General features: G+C 42.1%; 1 protein-coding gene across 3 annotated transcripts in view; it reads right to left on the reverse strand.

The window, feature by feature from the left end:
• Positions 1-392: 392 nt before the first annotated feature.
• Positions 393-19,070, reverse strand: part of zgc:194621 (uncharacterized protein LOC795037 homolog) — a 36,069-nt gene continuing 17,391 nt past the window's right edge. For 2 of the 3 annotated variants that reach the window (XR_009645317.1, XM_060834044.1), the window contains exons 3-5: positions 10,714-10,794; positions 9,963-10,033; positions 393-819 (exon numbers count right to left, since the gene is read on the reverse strand). Coding sequence is in view for 2 of the 3 variants with exons in the window: in XM_060834044.1 (XP_060690027.1) it covers positions 778-819; positions 9,963-10,033; positions 10,714-10,794 (194 nt within the window). In the remaining variant the exon portion in view is untranslated. The remainder of the gene's footprint in view (positions 820-9,962; positions 10,034-10,713; positions 10,795-19,070) is intronic. The other variant, XM_060834045.1, reaches the window with a different exon arrangement.

Raw genomic sequence — 19,070 nt, forward strand, 5'->3', positions numbered from 1 at the left:
ATTCACATGTAATCAGACCACTCTTTTATAGGTTACAAAATATGTTACATACAAAAAAGGTGTGCTCAAGAAAATTTCAAAAAGTGTTGAACAAAGGGCAAAAAAAACCTGAAAGAAATAATATTCCCATTTATAATGAAAAAAAGATTGCAGTGCAACAACATTTTGCCTGATCAGTTTACTTTGCTGTTGGTTAGTCTTGAGTGGTGAGTTTGTGTGAAGCATAAATTTTATAGTCATGAAATTATTTTGCACATGTACACAAAATATTTTGCTGAGTCTATTGCCAAGATACAGTGCTCAATCAACTTCCTGGGAAGTAGGAACATGAAAAAAAAGGTTTTGTTTTAAGACTCACATTAAAAAAAATAATGTTTTAGAATGTTGGTCACAACACGATTCAAGGTTAAAAGCACATTTTCCTCAAGCAGGTTTAAACTGATGACACAAACTACTGAGCAAAACAGGATACATTGCTTTAGATGGAAAACAAAGGAAGTGCTGCTCCTTCAGGCAGCAATGCAAAAACCAATGGAAACAGCTTCAGCAACTTTTTCTTCAAGCCAGTGGTAAGAAAATGACAAAGGGGGGATACAAATTCAAGTTCTTATTGTTCCTCTTACAAGAAGATAAAGGGACTCTTCAAACTCAGTTGGATAAAGGAACACTACCCTGTCACATTAATGGTTATGCCCTTATGTTGATTGGTTTTGAGATTCTGTTCATACATTCCAGCATCAAGGAGGCACCATGCAGTGTAAGATCCATTGATTCGGTTCAGGTTTTTTTCTTTGGACTTTGTTGTCCACTTATTTCAGCCTGGTGAAAACAAGAGAATTTCAGGCATGGGAACTCCAATGAGTAAATATTAATGTGTTATCATATTAAGTTAAAATCTATGAGACAAAGAAATGAACAAAAAGCTTGACAGATAGTTGACTCCCTGGTACTATTGTATTGTAGTTGGTTACAGTTTGGGGGTATTAAGCTAGAAATTTTCCTGTGTTTTCATATACCATTAGATATCTTTTGTAAGTATTCACCCCTTAGGATTCAATGTTTGTCTTCATTTAGATAACTAAGAGAACTATTCTGCAATCTAGTTTACTGGATATATCACATGCACTGTACCAGTTCCTTCAATTTTGAATAAGCAGAAGGAAATAAAATATCAGGCTATGGTTAAGGAATAAACTAGTTTAAACAGTAAGAAACAAGTGACTATTAACTTTAACAAGCAAGTCTGCAGTAATTACAGATTTTCCCAATTTTCTGGGTATATTGAAAACCAAAAGGAAGAGTTTTGCACTGGCTAACAAAAGCCCAAGATATGCTGGAGAAACTCAACAGGTCTGGCAGCATCAGTGGAAACACAACCTGTGTAAAATTACAGAATTGCAGGCATGACAAAATTGTTTCTTACAAATATTACTTTGAAGTGAAGCCTTGCACACAAGAAAAACATCTGTACTTAAATTGATCATTTAACATAATGAAACATCAAAAGATGGTTCACAAGTGCATTATAATGCAAAGTTTTATGCTGAGGCACATATGGAAAACCCTGGCCAAAGAGATAGCATTTAAAGAAAAAAGATTAACAAAAAGACAGAGGTTTGTGGAGGGAATTCCCCTAAGATTAGATATTAGGTAGTTCAAAACACAACCATCAATAGTAGAACAATTAAAATCAGGGATACTCAAGAGAATTAAAATTGGGCAGGTACTTTGGGATTAGATAAGATTATAGAGGTAAGTAAGAGTAAAGCCATAGTTGGGATTGAAAAGAAGGATGAGAATTTTAAAATGAAGGTGTTACTTAATCTGGAGCAAGTATATCTTGCTAAGAACAAGGATGAATGTTTTGGATGACATCAAGTTGATGGAGAATATAATCTGAGAAGGGAGACAGGAGGGCATGCGAATACATAGAAGGTAATAAAAGTGTGGAAGAGAATTTCATTGTCAGAAGTTATGGAAATAGAAACATATGTCTTCACAGACATGTCATTGGAAGTTCACCTCAGAATTACATATGATACCAAGGTTGTGAGCAGTCTGGTTCAGCCTTGTTATAGAACATAGAACATAACAGAAAAGTACAGCACAGAACAGGCCCTTTGTAAAATAAAATAACTTAACCTACGCACCCCTCAACTCACTGCTATCCATGTGCATGCCCAGCAGTCGCTTAAATGTCCCTAATGACTCTGCTTCCACCACCACCGCTGGTAACACATTCCATGAATTCACAACTCTCCACGTAAAGAATCTTCCTCTGACATCCTCTCTGTACCTTTCTCCTAATATCATAAAACTGTGAATCCTCGCACCAGTCAATCCTGCCCTGGCTATTGACTCTACCTATTCCTCCCATAATTTTGTACACCTCGATCAGGTCTCCTCTCTTCCTCCTCCTTTCCAGAGAGAAAAGTCTGAGCTTAGTAAACCTCTCTGCATAAGGCAAGCCCTCCAGTCCAGGCAGCATCCTGGTAAACCTTCTTTGTACCCTCGCCAAAGGCTCTATCTTTCTTATGGTAGGGCGACCAGAACTGGACACAATATTCCAAGTGTGGTCTCACCAGGGACTTGTAGAGCTGTAGCAAAACCTCGCCACACTTAAACTTGATCCTCCTGTTAAATGAAAGCCAAAACACCATATGCTTTCTTAACAACCCTATACACTTGGGTGGCAAATTTGAGGGATCTATGTACTTGCAAGGTCCATCTGTTCCTCCACACTGCCAAGATTCCTGTCTTTAATCCTATATTCAGCATTCGAGTTCAACCTTCCAAAATGCATCTTTTGCATTTATCCAGGTTGAACTCCATCTGCCATTTCTCAGCCCAGCTCTGCATCCTGTCTATGTCGCGCTTTGTGTCATCTGCAAATTTACTAACCCACCCCTCAACCTCCTCATCCAAGTCATTTATAAAAACTACAAAGAGCAGAGGCCCAAGAACAGAGTCCTGAGGGACCCCACTCAACACTGACCTCCAGGCAGAATACTTTCCATCTACAGCCACTCTCTGCCTTCTGTCAGCCAACCAATTCTGAATCCATATAGCTAAATCTCCCTGTATCCCATACTTCCTGACTTTATGAATTAACCTACCATGGGGCACCTTATCAAATGCCTTGCTGAAGTCCATATATACCACATCCACTGCTCGACCTTCGACGATCTGTTTTGTCACCTCCTCAAAAGAACTCAATAAGATTTGAGAGGCATGACCTGCCCCTCACAAAGCCATGCTGACTGCCTTTAATCACACTATGCTTTGCCAAATAGTCATAAATCCTATCCCTCAGAATTATTTCCAAAACTTTGCTGACCACAGGCATAATACTGACTGGTCTGTAATTGCCGGGGATTTCCCTTCTTGAAAAGAGGAACAACATTCACCTCCTTTCAATCCTCCGGTAAGACTCCTGTGGAGAGTGAGGAGGCAAAGATTAGATTAGATTACTTAGTGTGGAAACAGGCCCTTCGGCCCAACAAGTCCACACCGACTCTCCGAAGAGCAACCCACCAGACCCATTCCCCTACATTTACCCCTTCACCTAACACTACGGGCAATTTAGCATGGCCAATTCACCTAACCTGCACATCTTTTGGACTGTGGGAGGAAATCCACGCATACACGGGGAGAATGTGCAAACTCCACACAGACAGTTGCCCGAGGTGGGAACTGAACCCGGATCTCTGGCACCGTGAGGTAGCAGTGCTAACCACTGTGCCACCGTGCTGCCCAGATCTTCGCCAGTGCTTTAGCAACCTCCTTTCTCGCTTTCCGGAACAGCCTAGGATAAATCTGGTCTGGCCCTGGGGACTTATCAAACCTTAATGTTTGCCAAAATTTCCATCACATCAACTATCAATCTTGATCTGGCCAAGCCTGTATCTCTGCTCCTCAAAGTTCTCATTCACAACAAGGTCCCTTTCCTTGGTGAAAACAGAAGCAAAAAACTCATTTAGGATTTCCCCTAGGACTCCATGCACAAGTTCCCGACACTACCCCCGATCGGCCTACTTTCTCCCTGATCATTATGTGTCAGGCCAGATCCCCTCAAAATGTTCCAAGAAAACAACCTAAACCCTAACTCTTTCTTATTTGAAAGGCAGATGGGAAGTGGATATTCCAGGTATGATGTAGCTGATCAAACCACTCATCTGTAAGCAAAACAGAAACTTATTTAAACACCACTGTTGAAACAAGAACAAAAGAAAACAGGATTTAGAATAACTTGACTATTTGAAAACTCAGGGGAAAGTGAGGACTGCAGATGCTGGAGATCAGAGTCAAAAAATGTGGTGCTGTAAAAGCACAGCCAGTCAGACAGCATCCGAGGAGCAGGAGAGTCAATGTTTCGAGCATAAGCTCTTCATCAGGAATGTAAGGCAAATGTTGGATATTTGACAACTCCATTATAGAAACTTAACTGAGCAGCTGTTCCAATTCCAACAACATCCTATAAACACACCCTTAGCAAAAGGTAAATTCAAACACAGGTTCTTACAGGCAGGAGGAAACAACTTCCCAACAGACTTCAGGAGATAAAGCCAGTCAGGAACCTTCTCCACTGCAGCAGCTTCTCATGGTTACAACTAAAAGGAACTAGAAACATTCTGAACTGGTAGAACTGACCACTCCCCTGCCATTGTGAAACTAGGTTCCTTCCCAGACATTTCAGTACCTCCTGCCTTTACAACCTCTTTAAACAAAACCAAGGACAAATTAATCTTTTTAAAAGGACCAACATCGTCACAGCCTCTTGCAGAGAAGGGATGAAGTCTATACTTGGAGCTTTTTTAGATATATAAAAAAGGTTAAGAGAGAGGCAAGAGTGGACATTGGACGGCTGGAAAATGAGGCTTGACAAGTAGAAATGGGGAAGAAAGAAATGGCAGTTTTCTTGGTAGAAGCACACTAGAACTTCAGACAGTCCAGAAGAAGAGGTGAGTGCAGAGGCCATCAGTAAGAAGAATCACTGGATTTGAAACACTAACTGCTTTCTTTCCACCATTGCATTTAGACCTGTGGAGTTTCTGCAGCATCAGTAGTTCTTTGTTTTATTAAGGAGAAAGTGCTGGGGAAGCTAACAGAATGATAAATCACCTGGACCAGACAGACTGTACCTCAGGGTTCTGAAGGAGATAGCTGAGGAGATTGTAGAGGCAGTGGTAGTGATCTTTCAAGAATCACAGGAGTCAGGAAGAGTCCTAGATGACTGGAAACTAGCTATGTAACACCACTGATTAAGAAGGAAGAGAAGCAGAATTTGGGAAACTATGGGTTGGTTTGCCTGATCTTGGTCATTTGCAAGATTTTAAGAGTTTGTTACTACGGATGAGATTACAGAAAACTCTGAAGTGCAAGGTAAAATAGGACCGAGTCAACAAGGCTTTGTCAAGTGACGTAATGCCTGACAAATCTGTAGAATTATTTGAGGAGGTAATGAGTAAGTTAGACAAAGCAGAGCCCACGGGCATTATCTATTTGGGTTTCCAGAAGGTGTTTGACAAGGTGCCACACAGGAGGTTGCTAAATAAAGACCCATGGTCTTAGCGACAAGGTACGGGCACAGATAGAGGATTAGCTGACTCACAGAAAGCAGAGAACGGGGATAAAGAGGTATTTTTCAGGCTGGGTTGGTGGGGGTGTGGACCTGAAGAGGGAGTCACGGAGGGAGTGGTCCTTTCGGAACGCTGATAGGGGAGGGGAGGGAAATATATCCCTGGTGGTGGGGACCATTTGGAGGTGGCGGAAATGACGACTGATGATATGATGTATATGGAGGTTGGTGGGGTGGTAAGTGAGGACCAGTGGGGTTCTTCCTGGTGGCGATTGGAGGGGCGGGGCTCAAGGGCAGAGGAGTGGGAAGTGGAGGAGATGCGGTGGAGAGCATCGTGGATCACGTCTGGGGGGAGATTGCAGTCTTTGAAGGAGGCCATCTGGGTTGTTCGGTATTGGAACTGGTCCTCCTGGGAGCAGATGCGGCAGAGATGAAGGAATTGGGAATATGGGATGGTGTTTTTACAGTGGGCAGGGTGGGAGGAGGTGTAGTCTAGGTAGCTGTGGGAGTCGGTCCAAATTTACCTGGACCATCTCAGACTCCTCCCTCCCCTTCCTAGACCTCTCCATTTCTATCTCGGGCGACCAAATCAACACGGACATTTACTATAAACCAACCGACTCCCATATGGAAGGGATCCTTCCATATCTGCCACAAATTCACCTGCACCTCCACACACATCATTTACGGCATCCACTGAATCCAATGTGGCCTCCACTACATTGGGGAGACAGGCCACCTACTTGCGGAACGTTTCAGAAAACACCTCTGGGACACCCGGACCAACCAACTCAACCACCCCGTGGCTCAACACTTCAACTCCTCCTCCCAGTCCACCAAGGACATGCAGGTCCTTGGACTCCTCCTTTGCCAGACCATAGCAACATGACGGCTGGAGAAAGAGCACCTCATCTTCCGCCTAGGAACCCTCCAACCACAAGGGATGAACTCAGATTTCTCCAGTTTCCTCATTTCCCCTCCCCCCACCTTGTCTCAGTCCCAACCCTCGAACTCAGCACCAGCTTCCTAACCTGCAATCTTCTTCCTGACCTTGCCGCCCCCACCCCCACACCAGCTTATCACCCTCACCTTAACCTCCTTCCACCTATCGCATTTCCAACACTCCTCCCCAAGTCCCTCCTCCCTACCTTTTACCTTAGCCTGCTTGGCACACTTTCCTCATTCCTGAAGAAGGGCTCATGCCCGAAACGTCGATTCTCCTGCTCCTTGGATGTTGATTGGCCAAATATCCTAAATCTTCTCCTATAACTGACGGTTGAGAAATACAGTTTGTAGCTTGGAGCAAATATAGTAACTTTGATCTTCACACAAAATTTCTCCTCGTTCAATATTTAACATTGGACAAGTAGTCTGAAATTATATCACTTGGGCTCAGTGTCAAATTATGCATATTAATTGATGTTAGTGACTTTCCTTCAAAAAAAGCTGAAGTAGCTGTGATCTCACAAAGAAGCCTGATTCAAAATGTAAAATTTATACTGAAGAGGGGATTTAGATTTACAGTTAAGCCAAACTGGGACAGGCAAATTAACTTTTGTTGAATTTTATTCTCCAAATTTGCTGTGAAATTTTCCACAGCAGTTTCAGTATCCATTTGAGTAATAGAATAACTATATTTTTGTGTCAGTGACAAATTGTTTCACTGATGCATGATTTTTACTGGAAAATAGTAAATGTTTACCTAACATTCACCAACTCAACTGGAATTGTGATCAAGTTGCTTTTATTCCGAATTACACCTCCATAAAAGGAGAAATGGTCGTAACTTTCAACAGGATATACATTATAATTCAAAGGGTAAAACATAGAACTGTACAGAACTAAATCTTAAGAGTTTGTCAATCTGTGCATTAGGGGTTTTCCACTGTCCAACAATACACTTGAGGCAACTTCTGTCAAAACCAGAAATAACAAGTGATCTTGTATCATTCAGCTCAGGCAGATGTTGCAAAGCAGCAATGGGTACCAACCTCTTATGGTTCTTGCCTTGCCAAGATAAAGTCATAGAGGTCACACAGCATGGAAACAGACCCTTTAGTTTGACGAGTCCACGCCAACCAAGTTTCCAAAACTGAAATAGTTCCTTTTGCCTGTGCTTGGCCCATATCTCTCTAAACTTTTCCTATTTGTGAAGCTGTCCAAATGTCTTTTGAATGTTGTAACTGTACCTGTATCTACCACTTCCTTTGGCAGTTCATTCTACATATGACCCACCTTCTGTGAAGAAGTTGCCCTCAGGACTCTTGTAGGGAAAAGGCCTCTGCTGTTCACCTTATCTATACACTTAATGATTTTAGAAATTTCTGGAAGGTCATTCTTTGATCTCCTCCACTCCAGTGAGAAAGGTTCCAGCTTGTCTAGCCTCTTTATAACTCAAACCGTCCAGTCCCAATCACATGTTTGTAAATCTTTTCTGTACTCTGTCAAATTGAATAATATCCTTCGAACAGTCGGGCAATCAGAACTGTACACACTAGTCCAAAAAAGGCCTCACCAACATCCTGTACAACTGCAAAATGACATTTTAATCCTGAAGTAAATCCCAAGGAAAATTGCTACTAATTCAGAAAAAAAAGGCCTGCTTCTTCCTTTCACAACCTTGTTTTTATGGTTAGTCAAGACAGGTTGCACAAAGAAAATTGGAGCAGGAGTAGATCTTTCAGCCCTCTGAACCATTCAGTCCAACCATGGCTAATTATCCAACTCAATACCATGTTCCCACTTCTCCCCATTACACTTCGCTCCCTCTTGCCCCAAGGATTATATCTAACACATTCTTGAAAACATTCAGTGTTTTGGCCTCAAGCATGATCTGTGACAGAATTCCAGAAATATTTTCTTATCTCAGTTGTAAATCATTATAATCCCTGGTTCCGAACACTATGATCATCAGTATTATCCATCCTGAATTTACCATGTCTGGTCCTGTTAGAATTTCATTTGTTTCCATGAAATCACCTCATTCCTCTCAACTCCAATGCATATAGTCCTTGCTGATCCAGTGTCTCCTCATATGTCAGTTCTGCCATCTCAGTAATAAAACTGATAAAGTTTTGCTGCACTCCCTCTATAAACAGAATCTACATCCTCTGTTAAGGAGGTCAAAACTTCATACAACCTCCAGATGTAGTCTCACTAAGGATCTGTTCTGTTGCAGCAAGACTTGAATCATTTTGCTGTGAAGCCCAAAACACCATTTGCCTTCTTCACCACCTGCTGAACCTGTATGCTTACTTTCAGTAACTAGGAAGGACACACAAGCTCATTGCACCTCTCCCTTTCCCAATCTATCACCATTCAGGTCATAATCTGCCTTCCTATTTTTGCTCCCAAAGTGGATAATCTAACATTACTGCTCATCAGCCAGGTATTTGTCCACTATCTCAATTTGTCCAAATTGGACTGAAACATTTCTCCATCCTGTTCACAGTTCACCCTCCCATCCAACTTTGTGCTGTTTACAAACTTGGAGATATTATATTAGTTCCCTCATGTAAATCATTAATATATACTGTGAACAACTGGGACTTTAGCACTGGTCCCTGCAGAACCCTGCACTGGTCATTGCAAGTCACGTGGAAAAAGACTGGTTTATTCCTATTCTTTGTTTATCTCTGTCGATCAGTTATCTATCCATGTCAATACAGGGCCCCCAATCCCATGTGCTTTAGCTTTAAAAGCTGGTTGCATACATGGGACCTTTTCAAACGCCTTCTGAAAATCTAAGTAATCCATATTTACTGGCTCCCTTTCTTAACTCCATTTATTACATCCTCAAAAGTTTCCAAAAGATTTGTCAAGCACAATTTCACTTTTGTAAATCCATGCTGACTCTAACCAATTCCTGTCACCGTTTTCCAAGTACTCTGCCGTGAAATATGAACATCCATACTTCTGACATTATGCTGGAAGGAAATTTGATTAAGCTGCTAAAGATGGTTGGGTCTACAATACTATTCTAAGAAATCTATAATCATTGCCAAATTTTGAATCTGCTTAAGAATTGGATGGTTTGTGCCATTATATCACTCAGAGGAGCAAGTTGAACCACACCCATCTTTCAGTTGCCGATGTTCTAATAGTTTAAGAACGCAAAGTAAACATTTCCTGAAGCAGTTCTCTGCTGTCCCATCTCATTGTCACGTGAGTTAATGGAGAGCCGATAATCATTATTGCATTCTTGTGAAACTGTACCGCCTGCAACAACTACAATAAATATAAGCTTAATGTCATTAATTTGCCTGATTCAGTCACTTCTGTGCAAATTTGGTGAAACTGTAGTTTACAAAAGTAAACCCATTGGACTATAACCTGGTCTTGTGTGATTTTTAACTTTATGCAAAAATAGGTAAACTATTTTTACCTGTATTATTTCTGCCTTACTGAAGTTCTGTTGTTGTCTTCTTCTAACTTCCTCTTGCGTTAGTTTTCCTCCTGAAAATTTTATTCCATTTGTATTTAGTTAAAGTTAGTCATCCCCAGACAAACATTTGCTCTATTTCAGGTACAACATTTCATCTTGGGAGGCAGATTGAAAAAAAGAGTAAACACAAACTGTTTCTATCATTTATGTCTGCTTAATCCACAGCATTTTAAAGAAATTTTGTTCCACTCCAATTTTAAAACTAGAGAATTTTAATATGGCCATGATAGGGTTGTGACTGACAATCAGGGAACAGGAAGTTAAATTTCACCATGGCAGTTGGTGAAGTTGACATCAGTCTAACAAAGCCTAAATCATGCTGGAATACAAAGTTAGTCACAATAAAAGTGAGCATGAAGTTGTCAGATTGTTATAAAATCCAATTGATGATTCAGGAATGCCATCCTTTGTTAGCCTGATCTCTTACCAATGAATTTTTCCTTTGAAATGATGTAAGCAGTAATAAGAAAATTACTACAAAGAAAAACCACCAGAATTCGTGATTCAAGAAATAAGCTCAGCATGAATTCTTGCTCATGACAACCACATTCAAATTCTTTTTAAAATTAATGGCCATAGTTTTCTTCCCTGCAAGAAATTCACTTGAGAAAACATAGTGCTGCAGTTAAAAATTGAATCACTTCAAGAAGGTATTTTGGCTCTATTATTAAAATGATAATGTTTCACTTACCAACTGCTCTTGGAGTAATGGAAACGTGACCAATATTCCGACGTTTCAACTTTTCCAATGCAGCCAACTCTGCAGTTGCTTCTAAAATGGAAGTCAGTAAAAGAAGTTAGGCCGAAATATAGATAGGGGACCTTCCACTCTATAATGTTTATATATCTTGTAGCAATTCTCGTCACTTTTAGTTCAAGTCCTAGTGCATCCTAATGCTAACTACTTTTACCTAACTTTCGAGTGTTCAATCTGTAGAACTAACTTATTAGGTTTCCATTAATCCTGAAAGAAGTAGTGCTGTTTTCCTTAGATTGCTAGCTGACCTCTAATGGCGGGGGTTTCATCAACAATAAGATAGTATCAAAATAGGGTGGAATATTCTTTTATTGTCTCTAAATGTGGAGACAAGCATCTCTTCATATCTGTTGGCAATATCCTTATGTCATTGTCACAGTATACATTCTTACCTATGGGTGGCATGGTGGCTCAGTCGTTAGCACTGCTGCCTCACAACACCAGGGTCCCAGGCTCGAATCCAGCTTCGGTTGACTGTCTGTGTGGAGTTTGCACATTTTCCCAGTGTCTGTGTGGGTTTCCTCCCACAGTCCAAAGACCTGCAGGTCAAGTGAATTGGCCATGCTAAATTGCCCATAGTCTTAGGTGCACTAGTCAGAAGGAAATGGGTCTGGGTGGGTTACTCTTCAGAGGATTGGTGTGGACTGGTTGGGCCGAAAGACCTGCTTCCACACTGTAGGGAATGGAATGAAATAAAATAGAATGTAAAGGAAATTGCTGGAGAAAGATTCACCTTAATTGGTTCAACGTTTTTTGACTAGAAAATGGCTGCCCAAATGAAGTCCTAATTAAATATCCAAAAGATCTTCAGTGAGGTCTAGGTACTGCCATGCCACCTTATATATCGATTAAAAGGCAATTCCATGATTCTGCAAGGCCTACCCAGTACCATTTGCCTTACATGCAAAAGTAGAGGCATAAATCAGAAGACTAGAAAGTGAAGAAATCAAACCAATTATGTGTGTTGGATGGGCAGCACTCATTGTGTCGATTGTGAAGCCTGATGAGCTGGTTCATCCTTGTGAGAATTTTAAACATATGTAGACCACGTTTTGCAGCTGGGTAAACACCGAATCCCTTTCAAAATGACTTATACACAAAACATTAAAGGGGGCTGAACTTCATGAAACTGGATACAAGCCATGCATACCTATAACTGCGATTGATTGAGGATTCCCATAAGTAATTAATACCTGGAAGGGTTTATATCAATAAATGAGACTGCCTTTTAGGATATCATCATCCTGTGCAATTTTCAGGCAGATGATGGAGAACAATTTACAAGGTCCACACACCAGGTTGCCATTTATCTAGAGGACTTGCTATTAACTGGGAAGACCAATAAAGAGTATTAGAGAGCTTGAACAATGCTTCAACATTTCGCCTAAAAGAAGAAAAAATGCATTCCAAGCACCTCAAGTGACCTACTTGGGCTACAGAGTATACAAGACTGGGTTACACCAGTCAGAAGAGAAAGTGAGGATCAAAAGTGCGCCAGCTCCCACGTCTGTACTGGAGCTTAGGTCTTTCCTTGAGTTGGTGAATTATGATGGAAAAATCATACTTAACCTGGCCTCCATTCTGGCATCCTTTCATCTGCTAATGAAAAAGAGTCAGCTTTGGAAATTATCTTGTAGCCAAGATGTAGCCTTTAGGGAAGTGAAGCAGCAGCTATCATTATCTGTGGTGTTGACACACTACAATCCCTACTGAGATGTGGTGCTGACATGCAATGCCTCCCCATACGGTATTGGGATAGTGTTGGCTTGCTGGTGGTCCAATGGAGAAGAATGGCCGATAATGTGTACTTCCCAGACTTTGGCTGATGCTGAACAAAGATATACCCAGATAGAGAAGGAAAGTTCAGCAGTCATCTTTGGTGAGGAAGTTCCACCAATACCTTCATGGACCTAAATTTGTAATAGTAACGAACCACGAACCACAAACCACTACTACTGCTACTTAAAGATGACAGGGCTATGCCACCCTTGACTACAGGTTGAATTCAGCAGCCGGGTTTTATTCTGAGTGTGTAAATTAAAAGTTGGAACACCATCTGGGAGGCCAAGTGGCAAATGCAAATGCATGATGGATGCACCACTGGCAGTGCTGCCACTAGAAGAGTCCATTTTGATTTTAAACTGGTCACCACTGACAACATCAAACTGTGGAAACAAAAAGATCCCATCCTGGCAAAACTAAAACAGCTGCTGATGTGGAAAACAAAAGGGCCATTACAATCAGGATTGAAACTCTTCTGGACCTGGTGAGACCAGATCACCATGGAGGACAGCATATTATTATGAGAAACAATAGTGATTGTCCTGAGCAAAGGTCAGCTAATATCTGATGGTGAACTCCATCAGGATCATCCAGCCGTTCCCAACATGAAGATGTTGATCAGAGGTAACCAGATCTGGATGCAGATATAGCCATTTTGGTGGGGTAATGCCCAAAGTGCCAACAAGGACAAGAATAACTGTCAGCAGCTCCCCAACATTTGTGGGAATGGCCACATAAACCCTGAACTCTGTTACATGACAACTATGAGAAAGTGAGGACTGCAGATGCTGGAGATCAGAGCTGAAAAATGTGTTGCTGGAAAAGCGCAGGTCAGGCAGTATCCAAGGAGCAGGAGAATCTTGAAGAAGGGCTTATTCCCGAAAAGTCGATTCTCCTGCTCATTGGATGCTGCCTGACTTGCTGCGCTTTTCCAGCAACACAATTTTCAGTACATGACGACTATGCCAGCCTTTTCATAGGCTGTACGCTTTTAATCATTGCGGACACCCATTCAAAGTGGTTGGACTTGCTCAGAGTTCATTCATCAAACATGGGGGACAATGATGCAAGTATCTTTTGCAATATGCAGACTCATGGAGGTATTGGTTTCAGACAATGGGCTATCATATATTTCCTAAAGTCAAATGGCATTCAGCATGCAAGGACAGCTCCATACCATCCATCATTCATTCAATAGTCTGGCAGAAAATGCAATCCAAACTTTGAAGCAGGCTAAAAGAAACAGCTTCGCTTGATATCAAACTGGTCCAGTTCCTGTTTGATTATAAGACAATCCTTTATGCAACGACAGGGACAGCTTCAGCACAGCTGCTAATGAGTAGAAGACTCCGCACGACGTTAAATCTGATCTTCCTGGACCTGGAGGTGGGTGTGAAACAGGATCAGGAACACCAATGCTGGACACAAGACTCCTGTAAGCGAGAGAGGCAGTTTACTTCAGGGGACAAAGTTTGGTGTCAAAACCACAGGAATGGCCCTGCCATTAGTAAGAGGCAAGGTTGACACGAGGTCAGGTCTTGTCATGTATAAACTTTGGGTAGGAGAGATGGTCCTGAATAAGGATGTGGATCATGAAAGCTGCAGCCTCACAAACATACCCATGTCTCAAAACATCCAGCAAGGCTTTCAGAACCTATGGGTTCTCCCCCTCCACTAAGCATCAAAGAAATCTCTAAGGACGAGATGGACACGGTGGAGATTTCAACCTTGACGCTATTACTGCCTGAGAAGAGTTTCAGCTCATTTGACCTGGGTGCAAATGGTAGGCTATGGTCCAGTACACGCTGCCAGTATTTGAGGCAGAGTGAAAAGAACCAGACCTAGTGTGAAAATGCCTCAGGAGAAGCTACAAGAAACAACGAACCTACATCTTCGGACTTTAAGGGGGAAGGATATAGTGACTGGAATGAGATCAGCCAGGTGGATCTCATAAAATATAAAGTTCCCTGAATGCAGTTATTAACTTTGTCCATTCAGCGAGTCCTGTTTGACAGACACAAACAGGAGTGTCAGGAGTTCTGCTCACACTAGGAGCTGGCTCTGAGCTAGCTGGGTCAGTGTCATAAACTAAGCATGGGTGAGCAAAGAGTGACTTGGTGACAGGATACCGGCCTTTATGGAGTTATTTCAATCACCTTGTTTACCAGTGGGTTGAGAAAGTTGGCATGGGCTTTTCACCCAGAATTTTATTGCAGAGGTGGAAGCGAATTTCTCTCCAAGGTCAACTTGCTCAATTCTTTCCTCTTCCACCAACTCTCTCGGATTCTCCACCTCCAATGAGGGGAAAATCACACCCATAAATCTTGAGTCACCCCTCACTTCAAGACAATACTTATTTTTAAATTTGATAGAACTTACTCTGCTTATGGGTTGCTAGAATGCTGCCAGTGGCAATTCCACATGTGACATTTACCACCCTAAATTACTTAAAATAGAACATAGAACAATACAGCACAGAACAGGCCCTTCGGCCCACGATGTTGTGCCGAACATCTATCCTAGATTAAGCACCCATCCATGTACCTATCCAATTGCCGCTTAAAGGTCGTCAATGATTCTGATTCTACCACTGCCACGGGCAGCGCATTCCATGCCCCCACCACTCTCTGGGTAAAGAACCCACCACTGACACCTCCCCTATACCTTCCACCCTTCACCTTAAATTTATGTCCCCTTGTAACACTCTGTTGTACCCGGGGAAAAAGTTTCTGACTGTCTATCTATTCCTCTGATCATCTTATAAACCTCTATCAAGTCACCCCTCATCCTTCGCCGTTCCAACGAGAAAAGGCCGAGAACTCTCAACCTGTCCTCGTACGATCTATTCTCCATTCCAGGCAACATCCTGGTAAATCTTCTCTGCACCCTCTCCAAAGCTTCCACATCTTTCCTAAAGTGAGGCGACCAGAAAAGCACACAGTACTCCAAATGTGGCCTAACCAGAATCCTGTACAGCTGCAACATCACTTCACGACTCTTGAATTCAATCCCTCTGCTAATGAACGCTAATACACCATAGGCCTTCTTAAAAGCTCTATCCACCTGAGTGGCAACTTTCAAAGATCTATGTACATAGACCCCAAGATCCCTCTGTTCCTCCACCTGACTAAGAACTCTACCGTTAACCCTGTATTCCGCATTCTTATTTGTTCTTCCAAAATGGACAACCTCACACTTGGCAGGGTTGAACTCCATCTGCCACTCCTCAGCCCAGCTCTGCATCATATCTAAGTCCCTTTGCAGCCGACAACAGCCCTCCTCACTGTCCACAACTCCACCAATCTTCGTATCATCTGCAAATTTACTGACCCACCCTTCGACTCCCTCATCCAAGTCATTAATAAAAATTACAAACAGCAGAGGACCCAGAACTGATCCCTGCGGAACTCCACTTGTAACTGGGCTCCAGGCTGAATATTTACCATCTACCACCACTCTGACTTCGACCGGTTAGCCAGTTTTCAATCCAATTGGCCAAGTTTCCCTCTATCCCATGCCTCCTGACTTTCCGCATAAGCCTACCATGGGGAACCTTATCAAATGCCTTACTAAAATCCACGTACACTACATCCACTGCTCTACCCTCATCCACATGCTTGGTCACCTCCTCAAAGAATTCAATAAGACTTGTAAGGCAAGACCTACCCTTCACAAATCCGTGCTGGCTGTCCCTAATCAAGCAGTGTCTTTCCAGATACTCATAAATCCTATCCCTCAGTACCCTTTCCATTACTTTGCCTACCACAGAAGTAAGACTAACTGGCCTGTAATTCCCGGGGTTATCCCTATTCCCTTTTTTGAACAGGGGCACAACATTCGCTACTCTCCAGTCCCCTGGTACCACCACCGTTGACAGTGAAGACGAAAAGATCATTGCCAACAGTACTGCAATTTTCTCTCTTGCTTCCCACATAATCCTAGGATATATCCCGTCAGGCCCGGGGGACTTGTCTATCCTCAAGTTGTTCAAAATGTCCAACACATCTTCCTTCCTAACAAGTATCTCTTCTAGCTTACCAGTCCGTTTCACACTCTCCTCTTCAACAATACGGTCCCTCTCGTTCGTAAATACTGAAGAAAAGTACTCGTTCAAGACCTCTCCTATCTCTTCCGACTCAATACACAATCTCCCACTACCGTCCTTGATCGGACCTACCCTCGTTCTCGTCATTCTCACGTTTCTCACATACGCATAAAATGCCTTGGGGTTATCCTTGATCCTATCTGCCAAGGATTTTTCATGCCCTCTCTTAGCTCTCCTAATCCCTTTCTTCAGGTCCCTTCTGGCTATCCTGTATCCCTCCACTGCTCTGTCTGAACCCTGTTTCCTCAACCTTATGTAAGCCTCCTTCTTCCTCTTTACTAGACATTCAGCCTCCCTCGTCAACCAAGGCTCCCTCACACGAACATTTCTTTCCTGCCTGATAGGTACATACGTATCAAAAACGCGTCGTATCTGCTCCTTGAAAAAGTTCCACATTTCTACCACGTCCTTCCCTGAAGCCTATGCTCCCAACTTATGCTCCTCAAATCCTGTCTTACAGCATTGTAATTTCCCTTCCCCCAATTGTAAAATCTACCCTGTTGTGCGCACCTATCTCTCTCCATGACCAAGGTGAAAGTCACAGAATTGTGGTCACCATCACCAAAATGTTCATCCACTAACAAGCCCATCACTTGTCCCGGCTCATTACCGAGTGCCAAATCCAATATGGCCTCCCCTCTGGTTGGACAATCTACATACTGAGTTAGAAAAGCTTCCTGGACACACTGCACAAACACCGCCCCATCCAATCTACTTGATCTAAATAGCTTCCAATCAATATTTGGGAAGTTGAAGTCGCCCATGACTACGACCCTGTGGCTTCTGCACCTTTCCAAAATCTGATCATTTATTTCACTGTCATTTGACCTATACACTAAACAGCTGCTGAGTTTCCTGTAGTTTATTTACTGTTGCTACAAAGTTTTCAACCAAGACCTTAGTCACACTGACGGCATAGGTTTAGTCCTCATACTGGCGTTGGTAGTTCCTAGGGCTTGTATTTTTGCCTGGACCAATTGTTTTATCATAGTTTAATGACATGTGGACAGTATGATTAACAATCCTCAGATACAAAAGGATATCAGAAGAAGGAAGAAAAACAGAATGAAACAGCAAGATCATAAAAAGGTGCCAGAGATTAGAAGGTCTGTCGATACCCTGAAAGCACTCATAGTATGCCTGTGCACAATGCACAGCACTGCCTATCATTCTGTCCCATTTTCTCATATCTACTGTGCTTTTTTGGAAGTCACCTTTGTTTTACTGGCAGGGCATGCAACTTTGCATGCACAGAACTTTCTACATGCACAATGAAAACCTCTTGTGAATGTCAAGAGTCACAGCAGTTGTGAATATGTAAATTACTTTCTAAATTGCAACTTCCACTGAAATTGCTTACATAATCTATAGATGGCCTGGTCTATTGAAGTTTGGATGGAGATTCCAAATAAAAATTCTGATTGTTTAATACGTGTAAATGTCTTTGTCACAAAGATTCAGACCATCTCATCAGCTGTCTCTTCTACTTCTCTCCCTTCCATTAACACAGAGTTCTAAGACCACTTAGAAATTAAACCATGCCCGAGCCCTGAATTTGCATCTCTCCAGTTTCTCTCCTAACTTTCCTCATACTCTTCCAGAGCTTATTTCAGAGACCACCTCCTGCTCCCTCAACTCTATTTCCACTAAACGGCTCAACTTGCCTCCCTAGTCCTCATGAGATCCAATACTATTAATTGTTCTCTCTCTTCAAGTGATGCCCCTCCCTCCTTTAAATTTGCTGGTACAGATCGTTCAACTATAACCAATGTTTTGTTAAAGTGAATTCACTGTAAAGCAATTGACAAATTGAGGACACTGTTTCTAAAGCACAAACTTTAGAAGCGTGTATTAGTTATAATGCGATTCCAGCCCCATCAGTTTAAATGATGCTGCTATGACACGACACTCTTATAACATGGGATTGCATGACAACAGAATTACCACTTAATAGCAGAACTGACTATGTTCCTTGAAGGGGAGTCACAGTAGATAGCGTAGTGAAGAAGGCATTTGTTGGTCAGTGCATTGGGTATAGGGATTGGGACGTCATGTTGCGGCTGTACAGGACATTGGTTCGGCCAATTTTGGAATACTGCTTTGAATGATGGTCTCCTTGCTATGGAAGAGATGTTAATTAAACTTGAAAGAATTCAGAAAAGATTAGAAGGGTGTTGCTGGGATTGGAGGGTTTGAGCTAGAGGGAGAAGCTGAATAGCACGGGGCTGTTTTCCCAGGAGCACCAGAGGCTGAGAGATGACCTTATTTAGGTTTATAAAATCATGAGGGGCATGGACAGGGACAATAGCCAATGTCTTTTCCCCCAGGTAGGGGAGACTTAGTTTTAAGGTGAGAAAAGAAAGATATAAAAGAGAACGAAGGAGCAATTTTTTCACACAGAGGG

Source organism: Hemiscyllium ocellatum, chromosome 13 (genome assembly GCF_020745735.1).
Source record: "Hemiscyllium ocellatum isolate sHemOce1 chromosome 13, sHemOce1.pat.X.cur, whole genome shotgun sequence".
Classification (NCBI taxonomy): Eukaryota; Metazoa; Chordata; class Chondrichthyes; order Orectolobiformes; family Hemiscylliidae; genus Hemiscyllium; species Hemiscyllium ocellatum.